This window comes from Drosophila takahashii, chromosome 3L, assembly GCF_030179915.1.
Source record: "Drosophila takahashii strain IR98-3 E-12201 chromosome 3L, DtakHiC1v2, whole genome shotgun sequence".
Taxonomy (NCBI): Eukaryota; Metazoa; Arthropoda; class Insecta; order Diptera; family Drosophilidae; genus Drosophila; species Drosophila takahashii.
This window is the reverse complement of record NC_091680.1, coordinates 13,406,385-13,432,635: the sequence shown is the minus strand read 5'-3', so window position 1 is coordinate 13,432,635 and position 26,251 is coordinate 13,406,385. Positions and strand designations below refer to the sequence as shown.

The 26,251-nt window shown below is 38.3% G+C and overlaps 5 protein-coding genes across 10 annotated transcripts; 3 read left to right on the top strand and 2 right to left on the bottom strand.

The window, feature by feature from the left end:
* The first annotated feature begins 8,890 nt into the window (after nucleotides 1-8,890).
* LOC108057312 (uncharacterized protein PF3D7_1120000) lies at nucleotides 8,891-10,154 on the top strand. Its single transcript, XM_017141513.3, has 2 exons — nucleotides 8,891-8,989; nucleotides 9,041-10,154. The coding sequence occupies exons 1-2, from the start codon at nucleotides 8,924-8,926 to the stop codon at nucleotides 10,145-10,147; spliced, it is 1,173 nt and encodes a 390-aa protein (XP_016997002.2). The 5' UTR covers nucleotides 8,891-8,923; the 3' UTR covers nucleotides 10,148-10,154.
* A 752-nt stretch (nucleotides 10,155-10,906) lies between these two features.
* LOC123003461 (uncharacterized) lies at nucleotides 10,907-13,957 on the top strand. Its single transcript, XM_044396033.2, has 2 exons — nucleotides 10,907-11,393; nucleotides 11,451-13,957. The coding sequence occupies exons 1-2, from the start codon at nucleotides 10,907-10,909 to the stop codon at nucleotides 13,955-13,957; spliced, it is 2,994 nt and encodes a 997-aa protein (XP_044251968.2).
* A 1,686-nt stretch (nucleotides 13,958-15,643) lies between these two features.
* Ent3 (equilibrative nucleoside transporter 3) lies at nucleotides 15,644-19,612 on the bottom strand. The gene is made up of 4 exons (XM_017141533.3): nucleotides 18,928-19,612; nucleotides 17,855-18,416; nucleotides 17,257-17,502; nucleotides 15,644-16,886 (listed from the first exon to the last, which is right to left on the bottom strand). Exons 1-4 carry the CDS (start codon nucleotides 19,140-19,142, stop codon nucleotides 15,903-15,905), a joined length of 2,007 nt encoding a protein of 668 aa, XP_016997022.2. The 5' UTR covers nucleotides 19,143-19,612; the 3' UTR covers nucleotides 15,644-15,902.
* Nucleotides 19,613-19,722: 110 nt separating this feature from the next.
* LOC138913204 (internalin I-like) lies at nucleotides 19,723-22,612 on the top strand. The gene is made up of 2 exons (XM_070215956.1): nucleotides 19,723-22,301; nucleotides 22,356-22,612. The coding sequence occupies exons 1-2, from the start codon at nucleotides 19,845-19,847 to the stop codon at nucleotides 22,500-22,502; spliced, it is 2,604 nt and encodes an 867-aa protein (XP_070072057.1). The 5' UTR covers nucleotides 19,723-19,844; the 3' UTR covers nucleotides 22,503-22,612.
* Wbp2 (WW domain binding protein 2) lies at nucleotides 22,503-26,210 on the bottom strand. Of its 6 annotated transcripts, none has more exons than XM_017141529.3 (6): nucleotides 26,051-26,210; nucleotides 25,605-25,904; nucleotides 24,679-24,917; nucleotides 24,042-24,515; nucleotides 22,928-23,028; nucleotides 22,503-22,867 (listed from the first exon to the last, which is right to left on the bottom strand). In XM_017141529.3, exons 1-6 carry the CDS (start codon nucleotides 26,104-26,106, stop codon nucleotides 22,823-22,825), a joined length of 1,215 nt encoding a protein of 404 aa, XP_016997018.3. In that variant the 5' UTR covers nucleotides 26,107-26,210; the 3' UTR covers nucleotides 22,503-22,822. The 6 variants fall into 6 exon arrangements, 5 of the variants coding, with proteins under 5 accessions (XP_016997018.3, XP_070072058.1, XP_016997020.3 ...); XM_070215957.1 differs by having other exon boundaries at nucleotides 24,042-24,434; XR_001769907.3 differs by lacking the exon at nucleotides 24,042-24,515 and adding an exon at nucleotides 23,135-23,236 and having other exon boundaries at nucleotides 22,771-22,867.
* Between the last annotated feature and the right edge of the window lie 41 nt (nucleotides 26,211-26,251).

Genomic DNA, 26,251 nt, shown 5'->3' with positions numbered 1-26,251 from the left:
TCTTCTATTCTTTATTTTTATTTTTTTTTTGTACTCTGCTTGGACAATGGCGTTGCCTGGATTTTCATGTCAGTCCAAAGCTGAGCCGCAAACAAAGCGCTGGGCAGGCAGGCAGACCAAGTGCGATAAATCCTCCAGAAACACAACACTCAAATGCAGAGTGGGTGGAGTGGGCCAATGCCAATGGAATCCAGAGAATATATACATATACTTAAAAAAATCGCTTTTATAAAATACATTCGACTCTCCCATTTCGTACAGTTTTTTCGCCTGCGGTTAAATTGTATTAAAAATCAATTTACTGAGCCTTCATGGCAATTCGATTTTCTCTGACCGAAAATGCCTCAGGATCAATTGGATTTTCAGGGCGAAAAGTATTAAAGTGTTTCCCATTTTGCCGCTCGGCAAGGAGCCTATTAAAAATGTATTTTCAAACGTGCCAAAAAAAATAAAACTTATTAAAAGAAATGGGAAAATAAATAACTAATAACTTCAAACCCTAACAAAAATAATGTTAAACTCCGTACAGCTTGAACAATTTAGATTGAATTTATCTGTACCTTGAATAATTAATTCCTTCACCTGAAATATGTTAGTAAAGCCCACTTTACACTTTTACATTAGCAAATACGCCATAATTATTTCATTATAATTACAAAGTTAGACATGAGCTGTCAAGGGGACAAGCAAACTTAATTAGTCAGCATAGAGAAAAAACCTTTCAGAGTTTGCAATTCCCATTGAAAGCGATAAAAAATGTCGATGAAATCATTTTTAGAAAATGTGTAAACCAGAACCGGTAGTAAAAAATGGCCTTTTAAATAATTATAATAATGACACGTGGGATGGGCTTGTTATGTGTGCAGTGATTGAAATTAATTACATAACATATTATCAAATGCATATAAATAAAATCTGTTGCAGTCACATCAAGGAAATATTCATATAGATATTTAAATTCATATATAGATATAAATATATATATTCACGTTGATGGAAATTGATAGCCATAGGCCACCGATAAAACCACAAACAGAACCGCAAACAGGCCAAAAGACGAAAGCCCTGGAATCATATCCAGGACCTTCTATAACCACCATCCCTATCCCTTTTTGCCCCATCCTGGCCAACATTGCGGCCATTTGTCGGCGGATTGGCCAGCGCCCATGAACAATACAAATTGAATTCCAATGACGAGCTATCAATGATGCGTGGCTGAAATTTGCAATTCGTGTTTTGTCACTCGGCCGGAAACAATCACAGAGCCAAATAGCAATCAAAACAGAAAAAGCGAAACTTTTGACAGACAGCGATTACAACAGACATTTAAAGCAACAATCAGCAGGGGTTTCTTTTGCAAAAAAAGATGTGTAAGTTACGGAAACTTTTCATACCGTTTTTTTCTACTTAGGCTTTTTATAATTATAGTCTACAATTTACTTAATTGAAGCTTTATTTTTATGATGCTTGAGAATTACAACTTAAAAGTTGCTTTTCATTTTATGAAATGTTCCATTATTTCATACATTTTTATGCAAAAAAACATAACTAAGAATTTCACCCAACAATGCTCAAAAATCAATACATGTAGACCGAACCGAAAATTCTCATTTGCATAGGTAAATATTATATATTCTTTACCGCCCGAAAAGGTCACAAATGCTCGCCCGCCTGGCATATATAAATAGAAAAGCAGAACTCATTAGCAAATATTTGGCCTACTCGCAGCCTCGGCCACCTGAAAAATGGATGAATGAAAAAAAAAACACTTAACACTAGGCCGCAGGTGAATGGGCGGGCCAGAAGACGAAAGACAGCCGCTTGAAAGCCGCAAAAACCCGAAAAGGTCGAAACGAAGTTTGGCAAATCGTTTATAAATCGCTTAGTTGGCAATGCCATTGGCAATGTCCAGGTGCCAGGTGGCTGGCAAGTTGGCAAGTGGGCGACCGCAGAGCGAGGAACTGAAAGGGAATAAATGAAAGCGATTCCCAATCCATGGATAGCAACGTTTCCGGTTGGAGCTGCGGCAAAGGGTGAATAATTTCCCATATCCGCTGCATGCCGATCCCGTTTCCGGTTCTGCACCGCGCATATCCTTTGGCGTTGGGACAATGAGACAAAGTTGCTGGCCCCCATCGGATTCGAACGCAGTAAACTTTCCACTCACGCATGTGTGTTTGCTTTGGATGGCACCGCATGGCGCAAAAACCGGTGGCCCCGTAGCCCTTAACCCTTAACCCCCAACCCTCTTAACCCCTGAAACCTCCTACTTCTAATTCCTAATCCTAGCAAAAAAACAAGAGAGAACGCTATAGTCGGGTGCCCCGACAATCAGATACCCGTTACTCAGCTAAAGGGAGTGCGAAGGAGATGGAGAAAAACTTTGATCCGCCGTAACTTTTTAACGAATGGTCCGATTTAAAAAATTTCTTCTACATTTCGATAGGTATTGATAAACACAATAAAACTGCATTTTTACTTTTCCAAAATAATGAAATTTTTAAAATCGTATATAAGCGATTGTGGGCGTTAGAGGGGGCGTGGCACCCTTTTGAAACAAACTTGCGCTGCGTAGGAACTCCTAGAATCTTCATGCAAAATGTCAATCTTCTAGCTTTTATAGTTTCCGAGATCTCAGCGTTCATACAGACAGACAGACGGACAGACAGACGGACAGACGGACAGACGGACAGACGGACATGGCTAGATCGACTCGGCTAGTGATCCTGATCAAGAATATATATACTTTATGGGGTCGGAAACGCTTCCTTCTACCTGTTACATACTTTTGCACGAATCTAATATACCCTTTTACTCTACGAGTAACGGGTATAAAAATTCAAACGGAATGGTGTGCCTGTAATTGCGCCCATTGTCTATTCCAAATGACTGACTTTGAGGTAGGTCCAATGCAAACACGCCCTGGACTTTCTCATTGTCCTCGCCGAAATTTACGAAATTTCTTCATCGCCCATTACTCAAATTGAAAGTCGATTTGGGATTGAATGGGAACAGTTTCTCGATGTCCTTTCAATTCACTTTCCTCACACGTGTTTGAGTTGGGCGAGCTAGAGTTGCAACACGTTTCAGTTGCAGGGGATGTTATCCTTGTTTGATAAGGGTGTAAAACCAGTATTGTCCTTACAGGTTGTATGAGAAAAATATCCCATTAAATTTACCAATTTTAAAAATTCTGTTAAGAATATATTACTCTTTATTATTTGTTGATTATTTAAAATATTAATATCTTGCAGTAGATACTTTTCAATATTTTATATATAAACTAAATTAATTTTTAGTCCAGGTAAAGATTTAAAGATTTCAGAAGTGGGGCAGCATTTTTAGGATTTCTCAAAAAAAATAAAGGAAATTCCATAAAATTAAAAAAAAAAATCATTTATTTATTGATTATAAACCAACAATTTAAAATATACGTTTTTTGCAGCATTAAAAATATTATCATCTGTTGTTCTAACAGGTTGCAGCCCAAACATCCTGTAGACCGAAGACCAAAAAGGACTAGGCTAACAATAATGTTATTTTATTTATTTATTATTATAATTTGTATTTATTAAATGCTTTTAGTATATTTCTAAACATAAAAAATATAAGAACTGAAGGTGACACAAAAATGAAATGTATCTTTTCCTTTTAAATTTACTCCCAAGTCCTCGATAAACTCCCGGCAACATTGCATTTCCGTCACATCGATCTGGTTACCTTAACAAACAATTCTCCTTGATTAAATTTTAATAATGAATGCGGCCACCTCTTTAAAACAACATTACAGCCAATGCGATGTTGCAATGGGGAAAATACGCGACTGGCTTAAATCTAACAGATTTCGGCTAACAGCTGAAAGTTTTTAGCCGCTTTAAGAAGGGATGAATAGCGGCAACACAACTTTTGTTGTCCGTGGACAATGTCTGGGGGGTTGGTTTTTGCAACAAAATAATGTAAACAGTGGGCTGTGGGTGACTGTGGGTGGGCAACGCACAAAAGTAGGCTTCATTCTAACACTTAACATGCTCGTTAAATGTCAAGCGGAAAGTTGCTGGAAAGTCAATGACCAGCCGAGGATTTCCCACACCCCCAAAGCCAGGCGCAAAAACAAAATGTTAAAAAATGTAATAACAATAGCAAAAGTTTGTTTTTCGGAGTTGAATGAGCGCACTTAGTTAGCGCACGAAGGGTTTTCCATGGTGTTGAATACGAATTCCATTGCACTCTTCGCCAGTGAAAAGCCCTTCTCAGGATTTTCCAACACCCCCCTCATTTCGTGACATGTCCCAGGCCGTGGAAAAACAAAAGGAAATGTGATAAATTTTCGCGTCCGCTGGGGAAAATGTGGAACACCAAACACAATCATTTTTGTGCGGCTTGTTATTCGCGGTGGGGAAATGCAATTACAATGCCCGATTTTATATTATTTACAATTCCCCCGGCGACATTCGTTCATTATTTATTCGCTGTCAATCTGTCCATCAACACATTAACTAAACACACACACACCCACTCACCTGCGGGAATTCAGACAAAGGATAACAAAGTCATAGCCGAAAAATACAATGGGCCACGAAATTGTGAGGGAAAAATTAAATTATATATTTAACCATTGCAATGCAAATTTTCCGACTGAATAATAGAAAGGGAAAGCGGCAATGGCAGGTAGCATACAGCATACCAGCCATTTTCCTGGCGCATCGTAAAAGTGCCGAGATCCGAACCGCACTCAAAGAAATTATGCGAAAACAAAACGGCCGGGTTAGGGAAAATTCGTACAAGTGGGGGGAGGGGAGGAAACCAAACAGCAAAAGGAAAAATGCGGAAACAAAAAGGGCAAGTCAAGCAACAACACACACACACAACACAGAATGTGGGGAAAAATCATAAAAGAAAGGCGCGATGCCAGCGACGCGAATGAGCAAACAGCCTTAATAAAAATTTCATTTCCTTAATCAAATGCATTATCAAATTACAAAAACAAAGGCAACATCCACGGAGATACTGGGCGTGGCGGAATAAAAGGAAATTTCGCTCTGCGGCTCCTGCGGTTGGAATGGGATGGGTTGAGGAAAATAAGAAAGGATGAAACTTCCACCTGCCCGATGACAACCGACAGCCGACAACGCATATCCTCGATTGCCACTGCCATGTGGAAAGCTCAGCCCATTTAAGTGGAGCAGATAGCACCAAAGTGTGAGAAGATACAGCTTATGTGTCTCAGCAGATTCAAACCAGATAACTCAACTGAATTTAAAGAAAATGCAAAGATTAAAGGAAAACACTGGGTTAACCCAAATCTTGAACATGAACCGCTATTTATATTTATTTTGAAAATTGTACTTGGGTAGATTTATACTTTTTCTAATTGATTTAGATTTGATTTGATTAAGTAAGATATGTTCGAGTATTGCAAGTTCGATTTAATTGCAGTTGAAATGATTCAAACGTAATTAAAGTTTGGGTGAATTTTTCGACAAATGTATTTAACCGATTTCTTCACACCTATAACCATTTTATAATATTACATAGTCTTTTACTCAAACTTCTAAAAATTGTTTAGTAAAAGTTCGATTATTCCCAGGTACAATTTTTATAAAATACTGCTGGTATTTAAAAAAGAAACAAACTTCTTCTACTTTTCGACTGTGCACTTTGGCTAACATAGGCTTAGTTTTACTGCAATTATTAGAGGCAGCTGATTCCATGCCACCCGTCGTTACCGCCCAATTGGTAGTCCAACCAAGGCTTTGAATTTATAAGTGCACTCCCCACGGTTCCGGCAATGTCCTCTTATTTTCCCACTTTTCCAGTATGTGAAATGGGGGGTGGGGGAGCTTCGAGTCTGGTGCTCGTTCAGCCAACCAATAAACACGACGCTTATTTCGTTATAAGCTAAAAAGTCAATGATTGCATTTGCATTCTGTTGGATTTCTGCATCGAAATTATGCCAACGTCTGGCCCTGGCTCTTCGGCAATCACCTCTTTGTACCACCCTCCATTTGTGTACATTGAAAAAAAATAATATACTATAAAAATATTTTTTTAATCTATACAATTTATATAAAATTAAAAAAAAAAGTTTCAGTTTTCAATTTAATTTTCTTTTGCTAAAAAATTATCAAATTAAATGTGTGAGGTTTTAATGTCAAAGGGCTTTAAAATTATTACTTTTCAATGTTTTTAATATGTGAGTAACAGCATTACAATCCTTCAAAATTTAAAATAAATCGTATATTAATATATAATTGCAATTTTAAATTCGAATTAAATACCTATTTATTTAAAAAACAATTTTTAAAATTTTATTTTCGTTTTAGAAACATACTTACCCTTACCATTTTTTATTCAAGTGTTTTGGCCGTCTGTTTAGCCTGTTGTTGCCGGAAGGAGGCCGGTGGGTGGTGGGTGTTGGGTAGGTGGTTCCGGGAGTATCTGAATGGGTGGTTGCAGTTCAGCCCGGCAGCTTGGCAACCTCGGCAAGTGCAAAGGCCTTTTGCGTGGCAAGGAAATTAGAAATGGAAATTATTATCGTAATTCGTAATGTTGCTGCTGCTGCTGCTGTAGTTGCTGCTGCAGTTGCTGTTGTTGTCTGTTGCTGTTGCTGTCATGTAATTACACAGCACCCAAACAACCCGAAGAGTCGAGGCGAGAGCGTTGATTGTTGTTATTAGAAGTAGTTTGCTGCTGCTCTTCTGCTTGGCTCCACTCTTGTTTTTGTTGCCCCGGCGAACCGTGGAGCCTTCGTCCTACTGCCACCGCATCCGAAGTCCCCTTCCTTTGGCCTCCATTCGAAGGGAATTTATGTGGCGGAAGCCCCCCCATTTGCTGAATGTGGTGCAAAATTCGACTTTAGTTGGGTGTTCTTCAAGGGGACTAAGTTATCGTTAGAAGTCGGCAAACAGTCGTCCTCAAGGGAAAGTTCTCAAGGGTGAACTAAACTCGCAATCACTACATTTTATTTACAATTTAAAAAATTAAGCGTTTATTTCTGAATTATAGCACAGTTTCATTTAATACCTAGCATCATTAGAAATCGATAAGGCTTTTTCTGTGTTATTAAAAGTAATATAAATAAAAAACAAAATACCCAAATAGTTATTATTTTCTGGACTCAATTTTAAATACTTAATTTAATTTACAATTTAATGGATTTCAATAATAGCTTTTATAATTTAATCGTTGTCCCTCGGTTCATTGTCCTTTCAGAGGGAACATTTCATAGGACCGAAGGCAACTCCCTCGCTGCACAAAAGGTTAATAATCGCCCAGGGACAATGACATTGCGTCGAAGGAGGATCGGGAGTAGGGGAGCCAAAAAGGCAGCAGGACGAGGCCTAAATATGTAGGCAAAGTGCGAACTGCAACCAATCGATAAAAGTAGCTTCATATGCAAACGGGCGGGTCCAAAAACAGGGCCAAGCACTTCCGCTATCTATGCAAAGGATAGCATTCGAATTGGGGATGTGGGTGGTGTCTTTTCTGGTGGGTGGTGCATGCAGAGTTTCCCCATTGCTTCCGCTTTGGTTCGCCCTGCAACGCGTTTTCCACCATTTCCTTAAGCCCCTAAAAAAGAGAACGGGAGGGGGAAATAAAATAAATTTAATTGCCTACTTTGTTGTTGAGCCTGGTTCCTGGTCGTCCTCTCGACTTAACCTGTTTTCCCTGTTACTTTTCCGCCTGCGAAAAGGAAAATGCCGCCCATTGATTTTACAGCGGGCCTGTGCCGAAAAGAACGCGGAGAAAGAATAAATAAATTTGCATTTGGCCGAAGCCAATCGCCCCCGTTTTCCCTAGCTTTATCTCTGGATTTCCATTTCCAGGCGGATTCCGTCTAATTGATTCAATTTGTATTCATTTTGCATGTTCCCGAGGCGCTGCGTTTCTAATTAAAGAAAAACCAAATTTTTGATATTAAATCATTTACATTTGAATAGCCAAAATGTTTATAAGCCTTGGGAAGGCAAAAAAAAATATTAAGGAAATGTTCCAATGAAATCATTTTCAATAATCTTTTGAATGATTTTGACCAGGGAACGTAACTGTTATAAGTTTTATTTTAAAAATCACACTTTAACAGTTATTTTCTGATTTGTAAAGTAAAACTCAAAGAATAACTGTTATTTTTTGAGTTTTATAATAAAAGTTGACAAATAACAGTTATTCGTCGTGATCAAAATAAAACTCAAACTTGATCTATGGCGATTTTGTGGGTAAACAAAATTTTAAAAAAATATAGGTATAAAATATGCGCGGTTGCCTTTTTTAACAAATTTTTAGTAAGTTATAAAAAGCACGGGTATTATGTTTTTTTTAATTATTTCATTTTTTCAAAAATGTCAAGAGAATAACTGTTATTCATAAAAATCAAAAAATAACAGTTATTTTTTGAGTTTTATTATAAAAATCAAAAAATAAAAATCATTACGGATTTGTAAACTACAATGGCTAATAAAAATTGTGGTGTATTTAAAAAATTTTTAGGACCCTTCTAAGTGCGTGATTTTTTTGTATGAAAAATTTACAATAACAGTTATTTTCGTTCCCTGATTTTGACTCAATACCTTATCGGTTTTACAAATTCTAATCTTGCTGTTGATAAGATTATATACTTGATATACCCTAGCAGAGGGTCAGAAACTTGCAGCAGTGAGTAAGACTTACCAGATCCAATAAGGTTTATAGATAAATCACTTGGTGATGTTTATATTTTTTTCTAAAACATTGGCTGTCACATTAAAGGATATGTTCCAATTAATACGTGGCGTATTCTTTTAACTGCAAGTGTATACAAAGTTCGGTTTTCCGCAGTTAGCTTCATATCTTGTAAAATAATCAATAAACCTACCTAAACATTTTTACCATTTAGTTGGCTTTTGTCCGCCGATCACTGCAGTCTATACAGAAATTTTCTGACACTATGAATAACACATGGGTTAAACGGAATATAAAGCTACCAGATGATGAAGATGATTATTTTTCAAAGGCAAGTCTTAGTTACCCCTATATATGTATTTTTAAAACGCATATTTTTTAGGCCAATTTGCGTGACAACAATGAGGTGGAAAATAAGATGGATCCTAAAGTACTGGAACTAGAGTTTAGGTTACGGAAGTCGGAAATGGATTTGGTTCTTGCTAACGAAAAAATTGCCATATATGACGACAAAATTAAGGACAAAAACGAGATTATAGAAACTATAAAAATGTCTAACAACCTATACAAATCTGATTATAAAGAAAAGATTGATATTCAGACAAACACAATTAGGAACTTGGAAGAGGAGTTATCTATAACCAAAAAGGAGAAGCTAAAACTTGATCAAGAAATTGAGAAACTGACAAAGGAACTTCAAGAATCCATGCCTAATAAAAAGTTGAGATCCACGGTTTATTTTCTGAAAGAAAGCGAAAAGGAAAACAAAATACTTATTGCTTCTCTAAGAGCTGAGATAAAGGACAAAACTGAAAGGGAAATGGAAAAGGAAAAGAAAAACGATATATGTCAAACATGTGAGAAATATTCCATTGAAATTAAAGAAATGGAAAGTGTTATAGCTTCGTTTAAAAATCAGATAAAGCAAAAAAATGAATCACAGGAAAAAAATAAAGGTCTAATAGCTTCTCTGAAGGCTCAGATGAAGTTGAAAAATATAACGGAAAGCGAAAGTAAACATCTTATAACTTCCCTAAAAGATCAGATAATTAAGAAAAACGAAAAGGAAATAGAAAATGAAATTCTTATAGCTACTCTTAAAACTGAACTGGCACAGAAAAATAATAAAGATGATGAAAACAAAATTCTTATAGATCAGATTAACACGAAAAATGCTACAGAGAAGGAAAATAAAGATCTTATAGCTTCTCTCAGGAATCAGATAAAGCAGAAAAATGATAAACAGGAAACCAATAAAGATTTAATTGCTTCTCTCAGGGCTCAGATAAAAAAGAAAGATACAGTAAATACTGAAAAAGAAGAACTTATAACATCTTTAAAGTCTCAGATAAAGGAGAAAGAGGATCAGACATACTTTTTAGAGATGGGACTTAACCTGGAATCTTGTAAAAATAAGGAGAAGGATGATCTAATAACTGTCCAAGCAGCGACCATCTTAAAACTCAAATCTGATCTGGAAAATCAATAATTCCCCATTATTCAGGCAGGAATTCAAAAAACTCCAAATATAAATTAAAATAATAATAGTAAAAGTACGAAAATTTGCCGTTGACAGCGACGTCAAGACTTTAGAAAAAGATGTTTTTTAATAAAATAACAATAAAGAACTAAAATCTTTAAAACATTTATTAGTTTCTGAATAATTGGTATGTTTTTAAATAATTCAATTAATGGGTTTAAACACAAAATAGAATTTATATTTAGTCAGTCGGGAACTCCCCATTTTTGTATTTTCAATCTTGAAATACCTGTATTTCAGATTAGAAGATTAGACCTCAAATCCTTGTTATCATAACGGACTGTTATTACGGTATGCACTGGCTGATAAGCTAGACCATTGGGTCACCTATCAGGCTTAACAAGTGCTCAACCTTAACAAAAATTTATTTTTATATGAATATCCTTTGTTTTTGTAGTTTTAAATCATTAACTTTTTGATTCCAAATTAATAAAAAAACATTTACGGAAATCAAATTTGATTCCTTAGTAGACGCTAAATGTTATGAAGAGCTAACTCGTACACAAAAATAAATAGCTTATCTATAAGAATATAATGTGAGTACAAATTGATATGCCTTTTGCGAGGAGTGTATCCAAAAGTAAGTTTTTTGTTACACTTGAACGACACCTTATCGACATAGATAACCATGCGCCAAAATAAAACTTTTTCTTTTGCGTTTAGTCAGTCAAAACATTCGCTTTGATAGGTTGTGACAAGCTAAAAACGATGAACGAATATTCGGTTTTAAGAGAACACATACCAATTTTAAATTTAAACTCTTATTGTATTAACGAAATATTTCTAAAAATTAAAAAAAACTGTGCTTCCAGTAATATCGAGGACGACCTATTAAAGTACAGCGATCTTATTAACTTTGCAATCAGCTGCGAGAAATTTACTAATGCTTTTAGGGAATGGAGTCCAGATCTTTATAAGAAACTTTGTATCGAGAACACATTTTTAAGTATATCTCCGGGAATAGAGATCGATTTGTCACATGTTTATGCCCATATGCATAGCTTGTCAATTAATGAAAATAAGTTATTCTGGAGTCGTTTTGTACATCAGATAAAGGAAAACGAAAAATTAGAATCAGTGAAATTAACCTATGAACCAACTCGGTTCTACCCCGAACATTTTGACAAATTCCAAGATATAATAAAATGCCTAAAAAACAAGGATAAGCTGCGTGAGCTCTCTGTTAAATTAAAAGGTAAGCAAACAAACCACTTTATCGAAAATTGTAAGTTAATGGTGTCGATATTACTAGCATATACCTTTGACCCCGTGCCGCAGATCAATAATCTGGAAATCCTCCATATAGATGCCCGAATAGATGCCCATATCCTAGTGCAGTTGTGCGCTTTAAATCCAAACTTGCAACGACTCACGTTGAGCGAAGTATGTGGCAGATTGTCCTATATAGTGCCGCATTGCAACCGACTGGAACACCTTACCATTGCGATGAAACAAGGAGTAGATGCCGCCGAGTACGAAGCCCTTGCCAAACTGCCGAGACTCAATGAATTAATCCTCCTTGGCGATCATCAGGAGGGATCGCTGCTGAAGCTCTTTCAAGGCTTAAAAAAGACGAGGGTCCAAAAAATATGCATACCAGAAACCTATGTCAGTAACGAAGAGGTCTTTGCACTGGCGTCCATCCTCCATTTGATTTCACTCAAGTGTTGTTTTCGGAATCAAACGATATTTGAAAATTTTCCTTTAAGAGAAAGTATCACCGACTTGCGCTTAATGGCTCGACCCAACAAACATGTTACAGAATTTGAAAATGGGCAAGAAATAGGTCACTTCAGAGTGACTCATCGAATAAAAGTGGGTCAAGCAGCTAATGAGGGCAATGCTAATATATTCGGTGGTCTGTCACTACAGTTTGATGCGTTGCTTAAAGAGTTATTCTCATATACGCGTATTCGTGGCGAAGGTATATATAATACCAGCTCTTTGCTTAAAATAATGCACACATCACCAGAAACGCGCATTGTGGAGGAGATAGTCCTCGATAAGTATTGTCAAATTTCTGAAGAAGATATTAGTATTATGGCTTCCGTACCGACCTTAACCACAATCCGATGTTCCTTCTTGCAAATAAAGCAGATGATCGCTGTAAAACTTAAGCAGCTCGAGGCGATTACTGAAACGGAAAATAGAGTGGATCGAATCAGAACGGAATACTGTGAGATTCGTTTAGTCCATGGCCAAGAATCCGTGACTCTCATCCTGGACTTCTTCGGGAAATGCTTTGAGAATTATGCGAAGTTATTTGCTCCTCTTGCCAACCTAAGAAATATTAAAAGACTTGAGATAAAAGGAAATTTTAAATGGGGCTCATTAGTAGAGCTTTTGAAAGGTTTGACCTCCTTGGAAACTCACACTCTGGAAGAATTGGAAGCTGTATTTCTTGACCCAGAAGAACTCGAAGAGGTGGTAAAGCTCCGGAGTCTAAAGATCCTTAAAAGCGGGTTCTTTTGTTCCAAAAATATTGATAAGCTGATCAAGTTGAATCAGCTGGAGGTATTAATCCTCACCGTCCACCCCCAGGGGTCTTTAGAAAAGTTATTTAAGCTCCTTGCCTCCAAAAAGTTACAAGTACTTAAGAGCCTTGTTATTGAAAGGACGAAACTCACTTCCCAAGAGGTTGTCGAGCTTGCTGGCTTAAGATCCTTGGAGACCTTGCAGCTTGGTTTTCCGGAAATTAAAGATTGGGAACAGCCTTTAATCAATAAAACAGAGAACCTAGAGGTTGAATTTTGTCAAAAGTGTCGATTGCCCACTAGTTCATCCATTTATGTGGAGCACCAAACTCATGTTCATACTTTGTCTTCTGTGCCACATAAAGAGGCCTTAACTGCTCAATATAATTTTCTAACACAATTGTATGGCAATTTTACACCGGAAAACATGGAACTCTTGGCCAATCTACCGAAGATATGGGAACTGAGAATTTATTTTGCTTACAAGGCCCAAGTTGTAGAGGACCTGTTGACCATGCAGAACCCAAAGGGATTAAGAAAACTCTCATTTGCATCGCAGAACTTCAGGTTGATATCCCATTTCGAAGATTTACAATCCCTGGAATGCGTCGTCTACCACACGAAAGATATTGAGTTTACAACACATCTCAGAAGTCTCACCGAGTTGCAGATAAATAATGCCTTGGGAATTTTCTTATGGGAACTGCTCAAGGAACTCAAGGTTTTGTTGAATCTTCGGTGCTTGTATTTGGATAATACGGAACTGGAATTTTTAGAAGTAATAGAAGTGACGAAAATAAATTGGTTGACAAGTTTAAGACTTGGGCTTAGCGATAAAAAGTTTATCTTTATGCTAATCCAATTTAACAATTTGGAAGATCTGGAAATTACATCAACTCATCACGCAGCAAAAGGCGAAAGCAACTTTATTATATCATTTCTTAAAGAATGCAAAAATCTTCGCACAATATCTCTTTATCGGTATTATAACTTCTTAAGAAAGGATTATGTGAATAGAATCCTAAACCACATACGATTTGTCGAATGTTCCGCCTGCCTCATCAATCCCAGGAGCCCGCCATTTAAATTGCGAGGAGTATGGAGTGATTTTGAAAGTCTAAGCCAGGTGAGATTTTTATTTGGGAACTCTCGATTGTGTATATTTCAAATACATTTTTTATTTCAGCTGGACAGATATAATACTAAATACCTGGAATTAGAGAACTTCTGTAACAACTATCAAATTGAAGATTGCGATGAAGGCATTGAAAGGGAAATTGTATAAATTCTTGATTGGATAACAGCAATGAACTGTAGAAAAAATAAAATGTTGATGATAAAAACGGAAAAGTGTTTAGATTTTTCTATTACAGTAGGACCATTTATTATTTCCCTGGAAGAAAAATGTTCTGGCGCCCGAGTTGTCAAAATGTCCTTCTTATCGTTAAAGCGGCGCCATCTTACGGGAAAATGGCAAAATGGTTTTTAGACCGTAAAAAGGATGAAAATACAAAAATCCCACTTATTATATTTTTTTTATCGTATATCGTAAAAAGGATGCAAATTATTATTTCCCGAGTCGTCAAAAAGTCCTTCTTATCGTTATAGTGGCGCCATCATACGGAAAAATAACAAAATGGTTTTTAGACCGTAATACGGATAAAAATACAAATATCCCAATTACTTTATTTTTTATCGTATATCTTAAAAAAGATGCAAATTATTACCGACCACCATCGTTATTAAATTTTGGAAAAAAATTGTTTTATAACAAGTGCCGCCACTTAGCAAGATTTTTAAACGAGTCCGGGCAGCCAAATCCTTGAAAAATATACGATTCTCGATCTTTCCTCGTTCTGTTATTCGGTGTAAGGACCTTTTAAAAAGTGGTTGACACCCAGAGAAAATGTCCCGTAATATTCAACGTTTTAGGTTCAAAAACAGAATCCAAACTTTTTAAAAGGTTTCAATTTTAAATTAAAATAATTCATATTTTTGTATTTCTATATTAACATTTATTTAATGTTTCTGCAGGTTCGGTTGTCCTAACTTTTTCCCGTTGTTTTTCTTTGCCCTCTTGCTCATAAATCAATAAATATAAAAGCAACAAATTAATTTAAGACCAGCTTTTGCACTTGATGGCTTACAATGCTTACAACACTTATGGTACCCGACACTCAGCTAACTTACAATCTTCTAGTTTATAAAACGAAAAAAGATTTGACTTATTACTTTTCCCACAGATTTCTTGTCTTGTTGTGAATATAATATTATGTTTTTCATCTGCAATTATCCATTTCTCACTCTTACAAAAATAAACAGCCACCCATTCGCACTCAAGCATACATATGTTCTAAGTTAACAGGTTTGCAATTTGAAATCCAAAGCACTTGATTGGAGTATATTCGGAGAGATTAATATTTGGGTCCTAGACATTAAACTCTAGAACAGCTGAATTCAAACCTAAAGCAATAAAAATAGCCTAGACACATTATAGGTTTAGATATATAGTATTTAGTACATACAGGAGTAGTATTGCCTATAAGTAGAAGTTTGCGCTTGCTATTAACTGGAATCTTTGTTCACTTGTTGAGCTTTAAATATTTGGGTATACGGAAAATTTGACCTTTAATCTATATTTTTAGCCATTATACGAAAGCTCTAAAAAAGTATGAAAAAGTGTTTAAATTGTAAAGTTGGTTTGCTATTCAATTGCTTCTTTTTATAATTCAACTTGTTTTTTTTTAACATATTGGAGTTAAATGGTTTGCCTCACACCCTTTCTATAAGCCTTTCTCCTTGAATTAAGCAATTCATCGACCAGCCAAAAGGGAATTCTCGTCAGTTTAGAAAGAACTCATCCTAATTGATATAAATTGGGATTCTCTATTCAAAAAAATATTATTGTGAAGACACAAAAACCTTTGAAACTCTGGCTACCTTTTTTCTCCATTGTAACTCTGATCCAGACTATGAGAAATTGAGGTATTTTTTTTTAATTACTTTAAATAATATGGCTATTCTAATATTAATTTAGATTCCACTGGTGTTTTTTCTCTGTGTTTGATATTGATTCACAATTTCCCCATACACCTAGATTTCTACGAGCAATCTATACAATCTTTAGATACCAACATTCGCAATAAAAGTATAAGTAATCATTTTAACGTAGATATGGCTGTGTAAAATGTTGGTTTGTCCTTCTCTGAATCGTAACAAAAAAATCCCCCTTAGATATTATCGAGCAGTTGATCTGGCGTTTGAGGATCTGTGGTCATCTCGTCGCTGATATCGCCCACCGAACTGGTGACTGTGGACAGGATCGAGGATATGGTGGCGTTGATCACCTCGGCTCCCTCGGTGGCCACCGTGCTGATGAGCGCCACAGCCGTGGTGGTGATCACGGTGGCCAGCGCTGGACTGGCGGTGCTGGTGGTGGAACTGGAGCTGCCGAGGGCCAGCATTGTGGTGTTGAGCAGGAGTGGTGCCAGCGTAGTGGCCCCCGTGGTTGGTGGACTCATCGTGCTGGTGCTGGTCAGTGGCAGCGGATGCGGTAGATGGCCATGTCCATGCCCGTGACCGTGGAACTGCTCCAGCATCGAGGCGGGCACATAGGGATACGAGGGACAGGGATTCACCAGTTGCGGACCCAGCATGCTCTCGAAAACGTATCCAATTAGCGATCCCACGGTCAGACCCACATTGTAGGACAAGGTCATTATGTTGCCGGTGACCTCCTTGAGGGTTCCCGGCACCTTTGCCGGGGCCAGCATCATGGGCAGGCTGCCGGCCAGTCCATTGGTGATGCCCAAAGCGATGGTGAAGACAAAGGGCGCCGTTTCGCCGGAGATCACGGGACGCTGGCGAGGAGCACAGCAGAGAAGGAGGAGCGGCACCAGGACGATCCTCAGGCCGGACAGCAGGATCAGCTGGCGACGCGACCACGGATACGGACTGGCGGCCAGGATCTTGCCCACCACATCGGACGTGTTGAAGCAGAACATCAGCAGCACGGGCATCCAGGAGCGAAGGGCGCAGGACTGCACCTCCACCTCGATGCCCGGGTACAGGGAGAGGGTCACGCAGTAGGCCAAGGCGATGCACACCATGTGCGGGTAGATCACCTGCGCCACCCGCCAGCGGGTCACGAATCCCTCGCGAATGTCACCCAACTTGCTCGGTCGGCAACGGCGTGGCGTGATCACGTGCTCCACCTGGAAAAATTGTAGTTAAAGTTGAATATTAAATACTTTAAGAATTAATAATTGCTAATATTTCTTAATTAAAAACATATCAATAAAAATATTGCAAGATTTTCTTCACATATGTCATTGTTAATTATTTAGAAATTAGTACTTTCTAACTATTTATGTTAATTTTTTAAAGAATGGTTAAAATAAAGTATAATATGAAATTATTAATTACTAGTGATGAAACGATGTATTATTTACGAATAAATAAATCATATTTTAGTTATAAGATCAGCTAATTTAATACTTGTTATAAACTTCTTATTCCTGGCATTATATTCTTTAAAAAAATCTTTAAAATTTATGAAAATTATTTGCTAAATAAATCATTTACCTTAAAGGCCACCGTCGTTGGAGTGGTGGGCTCCTGGGCAGGTGGTGTGGGTGGAAGTTCGGGAAGTTGTCCTAGGGCCTCGATGCTGTTCTCGCCGGCAGTCGGATTGGACAGCTCGTAGACGGGATTACTAAAACTCAGCGTATTTCCGGTGCCTGGAGGTCCCACCGCAGTGGTCGTGGTGTGGGTGCCATCCATCGAGAGCACACCATACCGAGTACTACTTGGAACTCCGTCTATCTCCTGCTGCGATTATAAAATAAAAACAAATCAGAAGGATACAGATTTTCTCTTGCTTTATTTGGTAAAATATATTAAGCCATTTCAAAAAGGGCATTTACTTTTGCTGAAATATTTTTACTCATCATTACTAATTTTAATGAATTACATTAGAAATGTCTGAGTGGTTTTTTTTAAGGATTTCCAGAAATAATTATAATCGTCTGATATATTTAGTTATAATTTCTTGGTTTTGAATTTATAAAAAATGTTATTGGATTCTATCAAAATTGTTTTAATTATAAGAATTAAAGTTTCTTGATCTCTTAAATTAGGAACTTATAATTTAGACAGATTTATCATTGATCATCAGACTCACCTCATCCGGCCGCAGGACGATCTTGGAGCAGGCCTCCACGTGGAACCGCACAAACGGCGAGTTGATGGTGGCCACGTGCAACAGGTAGCTGAAGAGTATGTAGAGCGTGGAGGTCAGAAAGAAGATGACCGTGGACACGCGGTCGTTGTTGATCAGCAGCTTGGTAACGACCCGATTGGAAGACACCAGGAATCCGGCGATACTCTCGCCGGCCATTACCGCCTGAGTATATTTTTTGGGCATCATCGAGGCGAATCCGTAGAAGCTCGACTGCTGAACGGTGCATCCGATGGCGGTCAGGGCCACCGCCGACATATTAACCAAATAAGCGGTGTTGGTGGCAAACATGTGCCAGGCCACCTCGCAGACGGCCACGAAGATCAGTGTGGTAAAGGATATCATGTAGCCGAAGAGGACTCGCGACTGGAACGGAGCCACCGATAGCACTATGTTGTTCATCAGCACGGTGGCGAAGGCCACGAAGATGTAGGTCATCGACATGTCCAGGGCCACCGGGCGACCCGGAAAACGAGCCTGCCAGTAGTCCGCCGCAATGATAAAGCTGCAAAACAGAATATATATATTAGGTACTTATTAAAAACAGAACTGATATTAAATTATCACAAGAATAACTAGCAAGAGACATTTGAAATATCACAAAAATATTTATATATTCGTTCTTTGTTGTTTCCTTGATAAAGCATTTAAGGAATACAAACTCTCAATCCAAGGCAGTGAGATAAACCATATAAATAGCTTCAGTGTCAATTAAAAATATTATGAGAATCATTTAATCATTTTCATGACTAACAAAAAATTAATGCAATCTAAAACAGTATTTTAAGGATTACAAAATATTTTGACTTAATAAAGGAAGTAAAACTTTAAACTTTTTTAAATATTAAGAAGATTTTCTGAGAACAGTTATTCCAGGCAGTTCTGAATATTAAATAATATTTTTCACAGATCTTAAAGACTTTTTTATAATTACTAGCCAATATTAATTATATAAAATTATTTTGAAGCTAAACACTTTACGGGACTTAAGCACCCATCCTTGACATACTGCTCACCTATTGTAGGGCAAAACAAATCCAATGCCCGCTGCCAGGAGAGCTAGGTAAACGGAGTGCCTCTGATCCTTGGGGGCACGCGTATCGAACTCGGGACTGTCCATGCTGCCAGGATGCCTCGAACCCGGTCCAGTTGTGGAGTGGGTGCTCCTCGAACGCCCAGAGCCACGTCCATCCAGTGGCTCATAGGTGGTTTCCTGTCCACCCACATCCATCTCGACTCGTTCGCTTGTTTTCGTCGCGATTTCCGGTGGCAAATCTCTTTTTAATTACTGCCGAGGTATTCTGGACCTTGGCATTATTTTCCAGATTGGCCACCTAGTGGGCGTGAGGACTCTGTTGTTTTTCCTGCGGTACTCGCATACAGGGTGCAGACCTATACACAAATCGATAAGAAACAGACACAAGTGTCTGTTCTTCAATTAGCCACTGGGCATTTTTACAGAACCATCTAACCAACTGATTTGGTTGCGCCCTTAATTTCTATTTATTTTTAGCACATTCACTATTCACTGGATTTATTTTAACCGCTTTTCGAGGGACATCTGCTTTGGCATCCTTCGCTTGTCAAAGTGCTGGCATTTTTCTCACCACGCCCGCCACTGCGCATGTGGCGTATGATTGATTTTACACAACAGGCCCGAAATCAGCCTGTTGTTGTTTTGTCGGCTAACTGAATGAAACTCTTCTTCTTTTCTTGTAGCATGACCAAATGCGATGTGGGCAGAAATCTAAATTGGATTTTTATAACGATTGATCTAAAAAATCTAAAATAAGAAGCATCACCGTCCTTGAATTATACCTCAATTCAGTCTAGACTTGAACATTTTCGAATAACATTTTAATACATTTTTATTTTACTTAGACCAAGGACCAAACTGCAATTTAAACAAAATTAATTGTGGCTCGTAACCAAAATGAACCAACCGACTGAAATTGATTATATAGTCCGAAAATCTCCAAGTGGCAATAATGTAAGTTTGTTAAACATGATCGAAAACGATATTTCGGATCCATGGGCATATGGCAAGATTTTTTCTCATCTGAGAATTGAATTAAAGGAAAATCGAGTAATGGCTGAATTCAGTTCGATCAACTTATCGCAGACACTGAAATGCGGTTTCAGAGATCTCCAATCCATTAGTCTCCTGGCCAAAATGACTAAACCGAATACGGTGATTATATCTACTGAGTTGAATATTGATATTGCGAACCAAGTGGTTAAAATCCTAAAAAATGTCGAGAGAGAAATGATCATCCAGTTGAAACAGAGGGGCTTTGAGTTCCGTCTAGAATGGCAGCCCCCACGATTAGATTTTTACCTTCCGCACCAAGATCCCATCGATTTGAGCATGCTGGCTTCGCTTTCGGAACTGCAGGAAGTAAGATACCTCACCATAAGAGGAACCCATTTGATTGGTTCTTTAACGACTCTATTTCGTAGTTTCGGTGCTAGTGAATCGACCAAGTTACAGGAGGTGGTGGTATACAATGAGTCCTTTTTAACCAGTGAGGAAACCTCCGCCGTTGCTTCCATTAAATCCTTGAGGGTTCTAGAATGTGGATTTGCGGAACCACGAAACATCGAAGAGCTTGCAAATGCCACCGAGCTACGGGAACTCTGCATTTCCTGTTTGCCCCAGGACTCTATAAAGGGACTATTTTCTAAAATGGCCTCCAAAAAGTTACTGCAGTACTTGAAATTAACCGATGGCCCGCTGGATTGCGAGGAAGCTGAAGAGCTGGCTAAAATCGAGTCCCTAAAATATCTGGCTTGCAGTTTTGAAGATGTTGAGAGCCTCGAGCGATTGGGAGAACTTCCCCATTTGAAATTTGCCTATATTACAGTGAAGCAAAGGGAATACCAGGCCTGCGTGAAAACGAAACATCTTCTAAGTTTTCTAGGCCAATGCCAAAAGAAAGGTCAGGTGAGATTTCCAGGTTGCTGCGTAACCTTCCACAAGCCCAAAGGCTCTTTAATTCTGGCTTTTAAGAGTAAGGAAACCGACGATGAATTGTGCTTTCTGCTCGGAGAGTTGGGTAATATAAAAAATCTCAAGATAAGCGGACGTCCTAGCGTTGGAAATCTGGAAGGCCTTCTTAAAAGCGTAGCTCTTGACAATAAATTGGAATTCTTGAAAATAGATATAGTCAAGGCTAACGAGATACCAATTGTGGCCCAGATGGAAAACCTTTCGAAAATAACAGTTGGCTTTTACGAAGCATCGAACTTAGAGCTACTGGCTAACTTGCCCCATCTAAAATGGCTTTCCATCAGCGAACATCCGCGGGGATCGTTGGAAAATCTGTTTTACGACCTAGCTGTACGAAAGCCGCCCTCCCAACTCGAAACCCTGACGATCCTGGGCGATGATCTAGTGCCCGAAGAACTAGCAGAAGTGTCCAGAATCGGTTCCCTGAGACGGTTGAGGTGTGGCCTTGTGCACACCTCCAATGAATGGTCTTTAACGCAGCTGAGTGTGTACTCCATGCTGGAGGAGTTGAACATTAGATCGAATGGAAGTGGTTCATTGGACAAGTTATTCATGGCCATTCAGGCCATCACCTACTTCCGTTGCCTAATCGTCCAAGGCTGCCGTTTGTCCACCAATGAAGTCAGAGCCATCAGGGGAATCCAGAACCTGAAGACCCTTCATTGCGGAATAGAGAACGCCAGGGATATTGGTATCCTGGAACGACTGCCATTGCTAGAGGAGTTAATCATCAAAGGTATTACCCTAACCAATCGAAATCCTTTAGCTTTATTGGCCCACAAGGAACGACAAACTCTCAAGAAGCTGGTCATCAAGAGTAGATCTTTGGGAGTATACGATTTCAAAAGCTTAGCTTTGATTTCGTCTCTTCAATCGCTCGACTTTATCATCCACAATGCTCGTAATATCGGATGCTTGGCTCTTCTCAATTTAACCGAATTAATTCTGAACTGCCCTCAAAAACTTACTATCACGCCCCTTATCACCGCTCTGCTGGCCAAAGATATCCATGTGCTCTCCACCTTTAAGTTAACTAACAAGCTTTTGAAATGGAAACCCACTCGACTGCTTATGCAAATTAGATCATTAAGGAATTTAAAAGTTGGCTTTAGCGATCTCGGTTGCTTTAATCTGGTTTCCAAAAAAACGGATCTTGAGATCCTGGAAATTAAAAATAAAAATTTCCGAAGCAAGGAGATACTAAAGATCTTAAAAAACTGCCGAAAACTACGGGAAATCCATTTTCCACAAAGAATTAAACAAATAAACACTGAATTTATAAGCCAGTGCATGGATATTTTGAAGACTGTTAGAAATCCAAGGGAACAGAACCCTTTACAGATGTATTTTCACAGCCTGCATGGGGTTTCTTTAGAACAGGTAATTACGAAACTAGACGCCTTGTAAAACGTAAAAATTTGTTTTGTTTTCCAGCAATATAGCGTTGATGAATCCTACTTAATTCTTAATATTAAAGAGCGTGCGCCCTTCGATGATTTCAATGATGAAATATTCGATGAACAAACGGATGATGCGCCACAATATTTCTTTGAAAGTCCCGAATCAGTTTTTGAAGATTAATTACTTTTATACAATACGTAGACATATATTTAATAACGGATAGCTCTCATGTAACAATCTTTTGGTTAATATAACATTATTTTATAAAATTAAATTCATCAAGCCAAAAAGCAAATTCTAATTTTGTGACCAGAAATTAAAGCATATAAGAAAATGTAGCTAACAAAAACAATAGTTCAATAAACAATGAGAAGTTTGAAAACAACAATAGATCATTTTTGTTATAGAATATTTTGTGTTTAAATAACCTCAACGGAATGAGCTGTAATTACTTTGTTATATCGTATTCTTTAATAAGGGAATATAGTATGCAGTCGTTATTATTGACTTTTTTTCGATGCATCATCATAGCTGGGTGGCAAGTTCTAAAGATAACAAAATATACCAGTTACAAGTTGTTCAATATGAATTTATATAATACATACATTATAAGAAGGTGGTAAATCGCTGTTTCCTGATCCACTGGGTCTGCCTTGGTTGTAGGGTGTGTTATACGCACTTGCTGCAGCTTCTGCTTCTTTGGAATCTGTTGGAAATATAAAGCAAATTATATATTACATAGTTCACACATCAGTGATATTTATATGAATATTATATTTATACTACATTAAGTTGAAACCATTACGATTCACCTTTCGCAAATTGTGTCTATGGTATTAGAGCTGGAATCAAGACAACAAACATAGGTCTTTGGATTGGATAGAAATAATGATGAGTGCTGCCAAATCTTGCTACTAAAGGTACGCATTTTGTGGGTAGTAAAGAAAAATTTAAAGAAGAAACCATTAAAAAAGTCACTAAACCAAAGGGGTAGACTAGACTACTTAAAGACTCGGCTTTTGTTAGTATTTGCTTTGGGCATAGGTAACATCAAAACAATAAATCTTACTTGTCGGGATGGCTATTTGAGGTACAGTAGTTTGCATTTTATTACACTGTAAAATAGGTCAAAAGAAAATGTTTTCTTTTAGGATTGGAAATCAATTTTCTGTTTGTTTAGTAGTGTGTTAAATCGAGAATTGGATATTAGGTGAAATAATTAATTATAATTTGTATATGGAGAAATTAAAAAATGCATAAGCTGGTCTAAATAAATTATTGCAATTAGAACGTTCACCTAAAAAATGTTTATGTTTATGGTTTTACTACAATTTAACACAAAAATTTATTTTTGCAAATTTTCTATACAAAAAACGGTAGAGGAAATTCCAGTTGTCTTGATTAGTTTGTACATCATGCAATTCTTAAGAATTCTTCATTAAACTATAATCTTGCTAAAAATTTATTAGTTGATGCGTTTTAATGGGAAATACTATTTAAAGTTTCTTGATTGTTTCCACGGTTTTCATGCTATTTTTTCAACGGCTTTAATGAATTTATATAGATAGGTTTAAAGGAATTCTTGCATTTTCTTCTCCTTAAGCTTTTGTTATTTTTTCTTCTGCGGGAATTAAACGAATTTAATAAAGTGCAATATGGGAGAGGAATCTGAGATAAATGATGAGGATAATAACCGCTTGAAGGATGATTTATACTTACTTCCTGGCGGCAGGCTGAAGCCCATAAAGCTGGCTCCAGATGCAGCGGCTCCTCCGGCTGCTCCTGCTGCCTGTTGACCCGCAGGCGGTGGTCCACCTGGATAGCCATTAGGTTGCTGAAATCCTCCAGCCTGTTGACCCGGAGGTCCACCCGGATAGCCACCAGGATATCCATTCGGTTGCTGAAGTCCCGGGGTGTTAAATCCGCCGGGAACATTGCCGTAACCGCCATAGGGCTGCGGTCCATTGTATGTCTGAGCCGGGGTGGCATATGGCGGTCCTGGTGGACAGTTGGGAGCGCATGAGGCGTACGGCGGTGGCTGGACATAGCCACCGGCCCATCCCTGCGGTCCGTAGCCCGGCTGCTGCTGTTGCTGCTGCTGCGGCGGCGGTGCTGAAAAACCATACCAATTGGGTTCATTCGACGACGGTGCCTGCGGCTGTGGTTGTGGTGCTGGCTGCTGAGCCGGTGGTGCTAGGACGAGAAAGAGAGCAGTGCCCCGGTGGGTTAAACGAAGCGAGTGCGGAGCGTGAATTTCGTAGGTAAGCCGGTAAGCCGGTGGATTGCCAATTCGCGATGCAGTGCCAGAACAAAAGCCGAGTGTTGGTTGGGTGGAGTGCCCGCCTAGTTGACTTACCGATCCCCGGATACGGCGGCGGGTTGTCGCTCATGAAGACCGTATTCGGCGCCGGGCCGCTGAAGGCATCGTGCTGCGGCAGCCAGCCGTAGTAGCCGGGCGGCGGCTGATACGCCGGCGGTGGTGCCTCATTCCAGGCTCCAGCCGGTTGGTACGGTGGCGGATCATCACCGACCAGTCCGCCGCGATGGTAGTTGTTCATCGCCGTCTTGGCGGAGCGGAGCAGAGCCTGGCCATATCTATAAAAAAAATGGTAATACGGTGAGTTAGCAAAGGAACGCTTTAAATTGGTATACTAAAAGAACGTACTGTTGACAATCTAATATTTATCGGGATTAATGGAACTGATTTGGTTTAAAAACCAAAATTTCCGCAAAATATCTTAGAAAATAATTTTATCCAACGACATTTCAAGTAATGTTTACTTTAAATATTTAACTTTTGAAATTTTTAACAACATTTACTTATTTTAAAAATAAATGGAAATCAAAATAATGTTTTTAAAAATAAAAAAAAATAAATCCTAAAAAATAGTACATTATACGAATTGTTAATGAAGGACCTTAAATTTGGAAACTAAACGTACCTACTCTTGTCAATCTAATATTTCTGGGGATAACTAACTAACTTTAAAAACAAGTGTACATTTTTTAAATAAAAAATAATATAAATCCTTAAAAATAATACATTGTAGGATATACATAGATCAAAATAATATGTATAATAATCAATCTCAACGTTTAACATACATTTTAAACTTTTTAAAGATCTTTAATGATCATAATTATATTCTATCTTGTGAAACATAAGTTTTCGGATCCTAAAAAGTGTACTAAAATATGTACATATGTACTTAGAACCAATAAACCTATCTTTAAGGGTTTTCAAAACATAAGGATAGGTATATAATCCCAAAATTAGCTTACTCGATTGCGCCGCCGGCCTTGAAATGGAGCTTGAACTTGACCTCGCCCACGTAGTTTCCATTTGGCTGGGCGCGCACCTTTCCCTTGATGTAGTTGGCCCCGAAAACAGGCTGTTCGATCTCCACATCGGAAAGGGCAACGAAGGGAGCACTGAAGGACTGCATCGCATCCGAGGACTTCTTGCTATTGAAGATCATTCGATGGGAGGTAAGGTAAATCCTGCCCCCCTTGGATCCCTTGAAAATGGGGTTATCCTGACCGGAAAACTCCATGGAAACGCTGTCGCTGTGCAGCAGGATGCTATAGGCGGAGGAAAATATAGAACATTAGCCGGGTTCTTATCTTATTTCCTATAAATAAGCATCCACACGTCAGTGTTTACATTCATGACGTCAGGATGTTCCACAATTTTCGGTGGTAAGTTAAGGACTTTTCCGGTTACTTACTACTCTCCCGCATGGATAAGCACGCCATTGTTGGCGTGGGCCGTATTAACCGACATATCAAGTGGTTTTTCCGACTATTTTAACGGAAATTTGCAAGAATTTCACCGAACTACGTTTTGTTTTTCTCAAATGACAGCTGATGATTCATAGGGAAAAGTGTGGCAACGCCAAAGGGGGATATGCTATATTCAATCGATATGC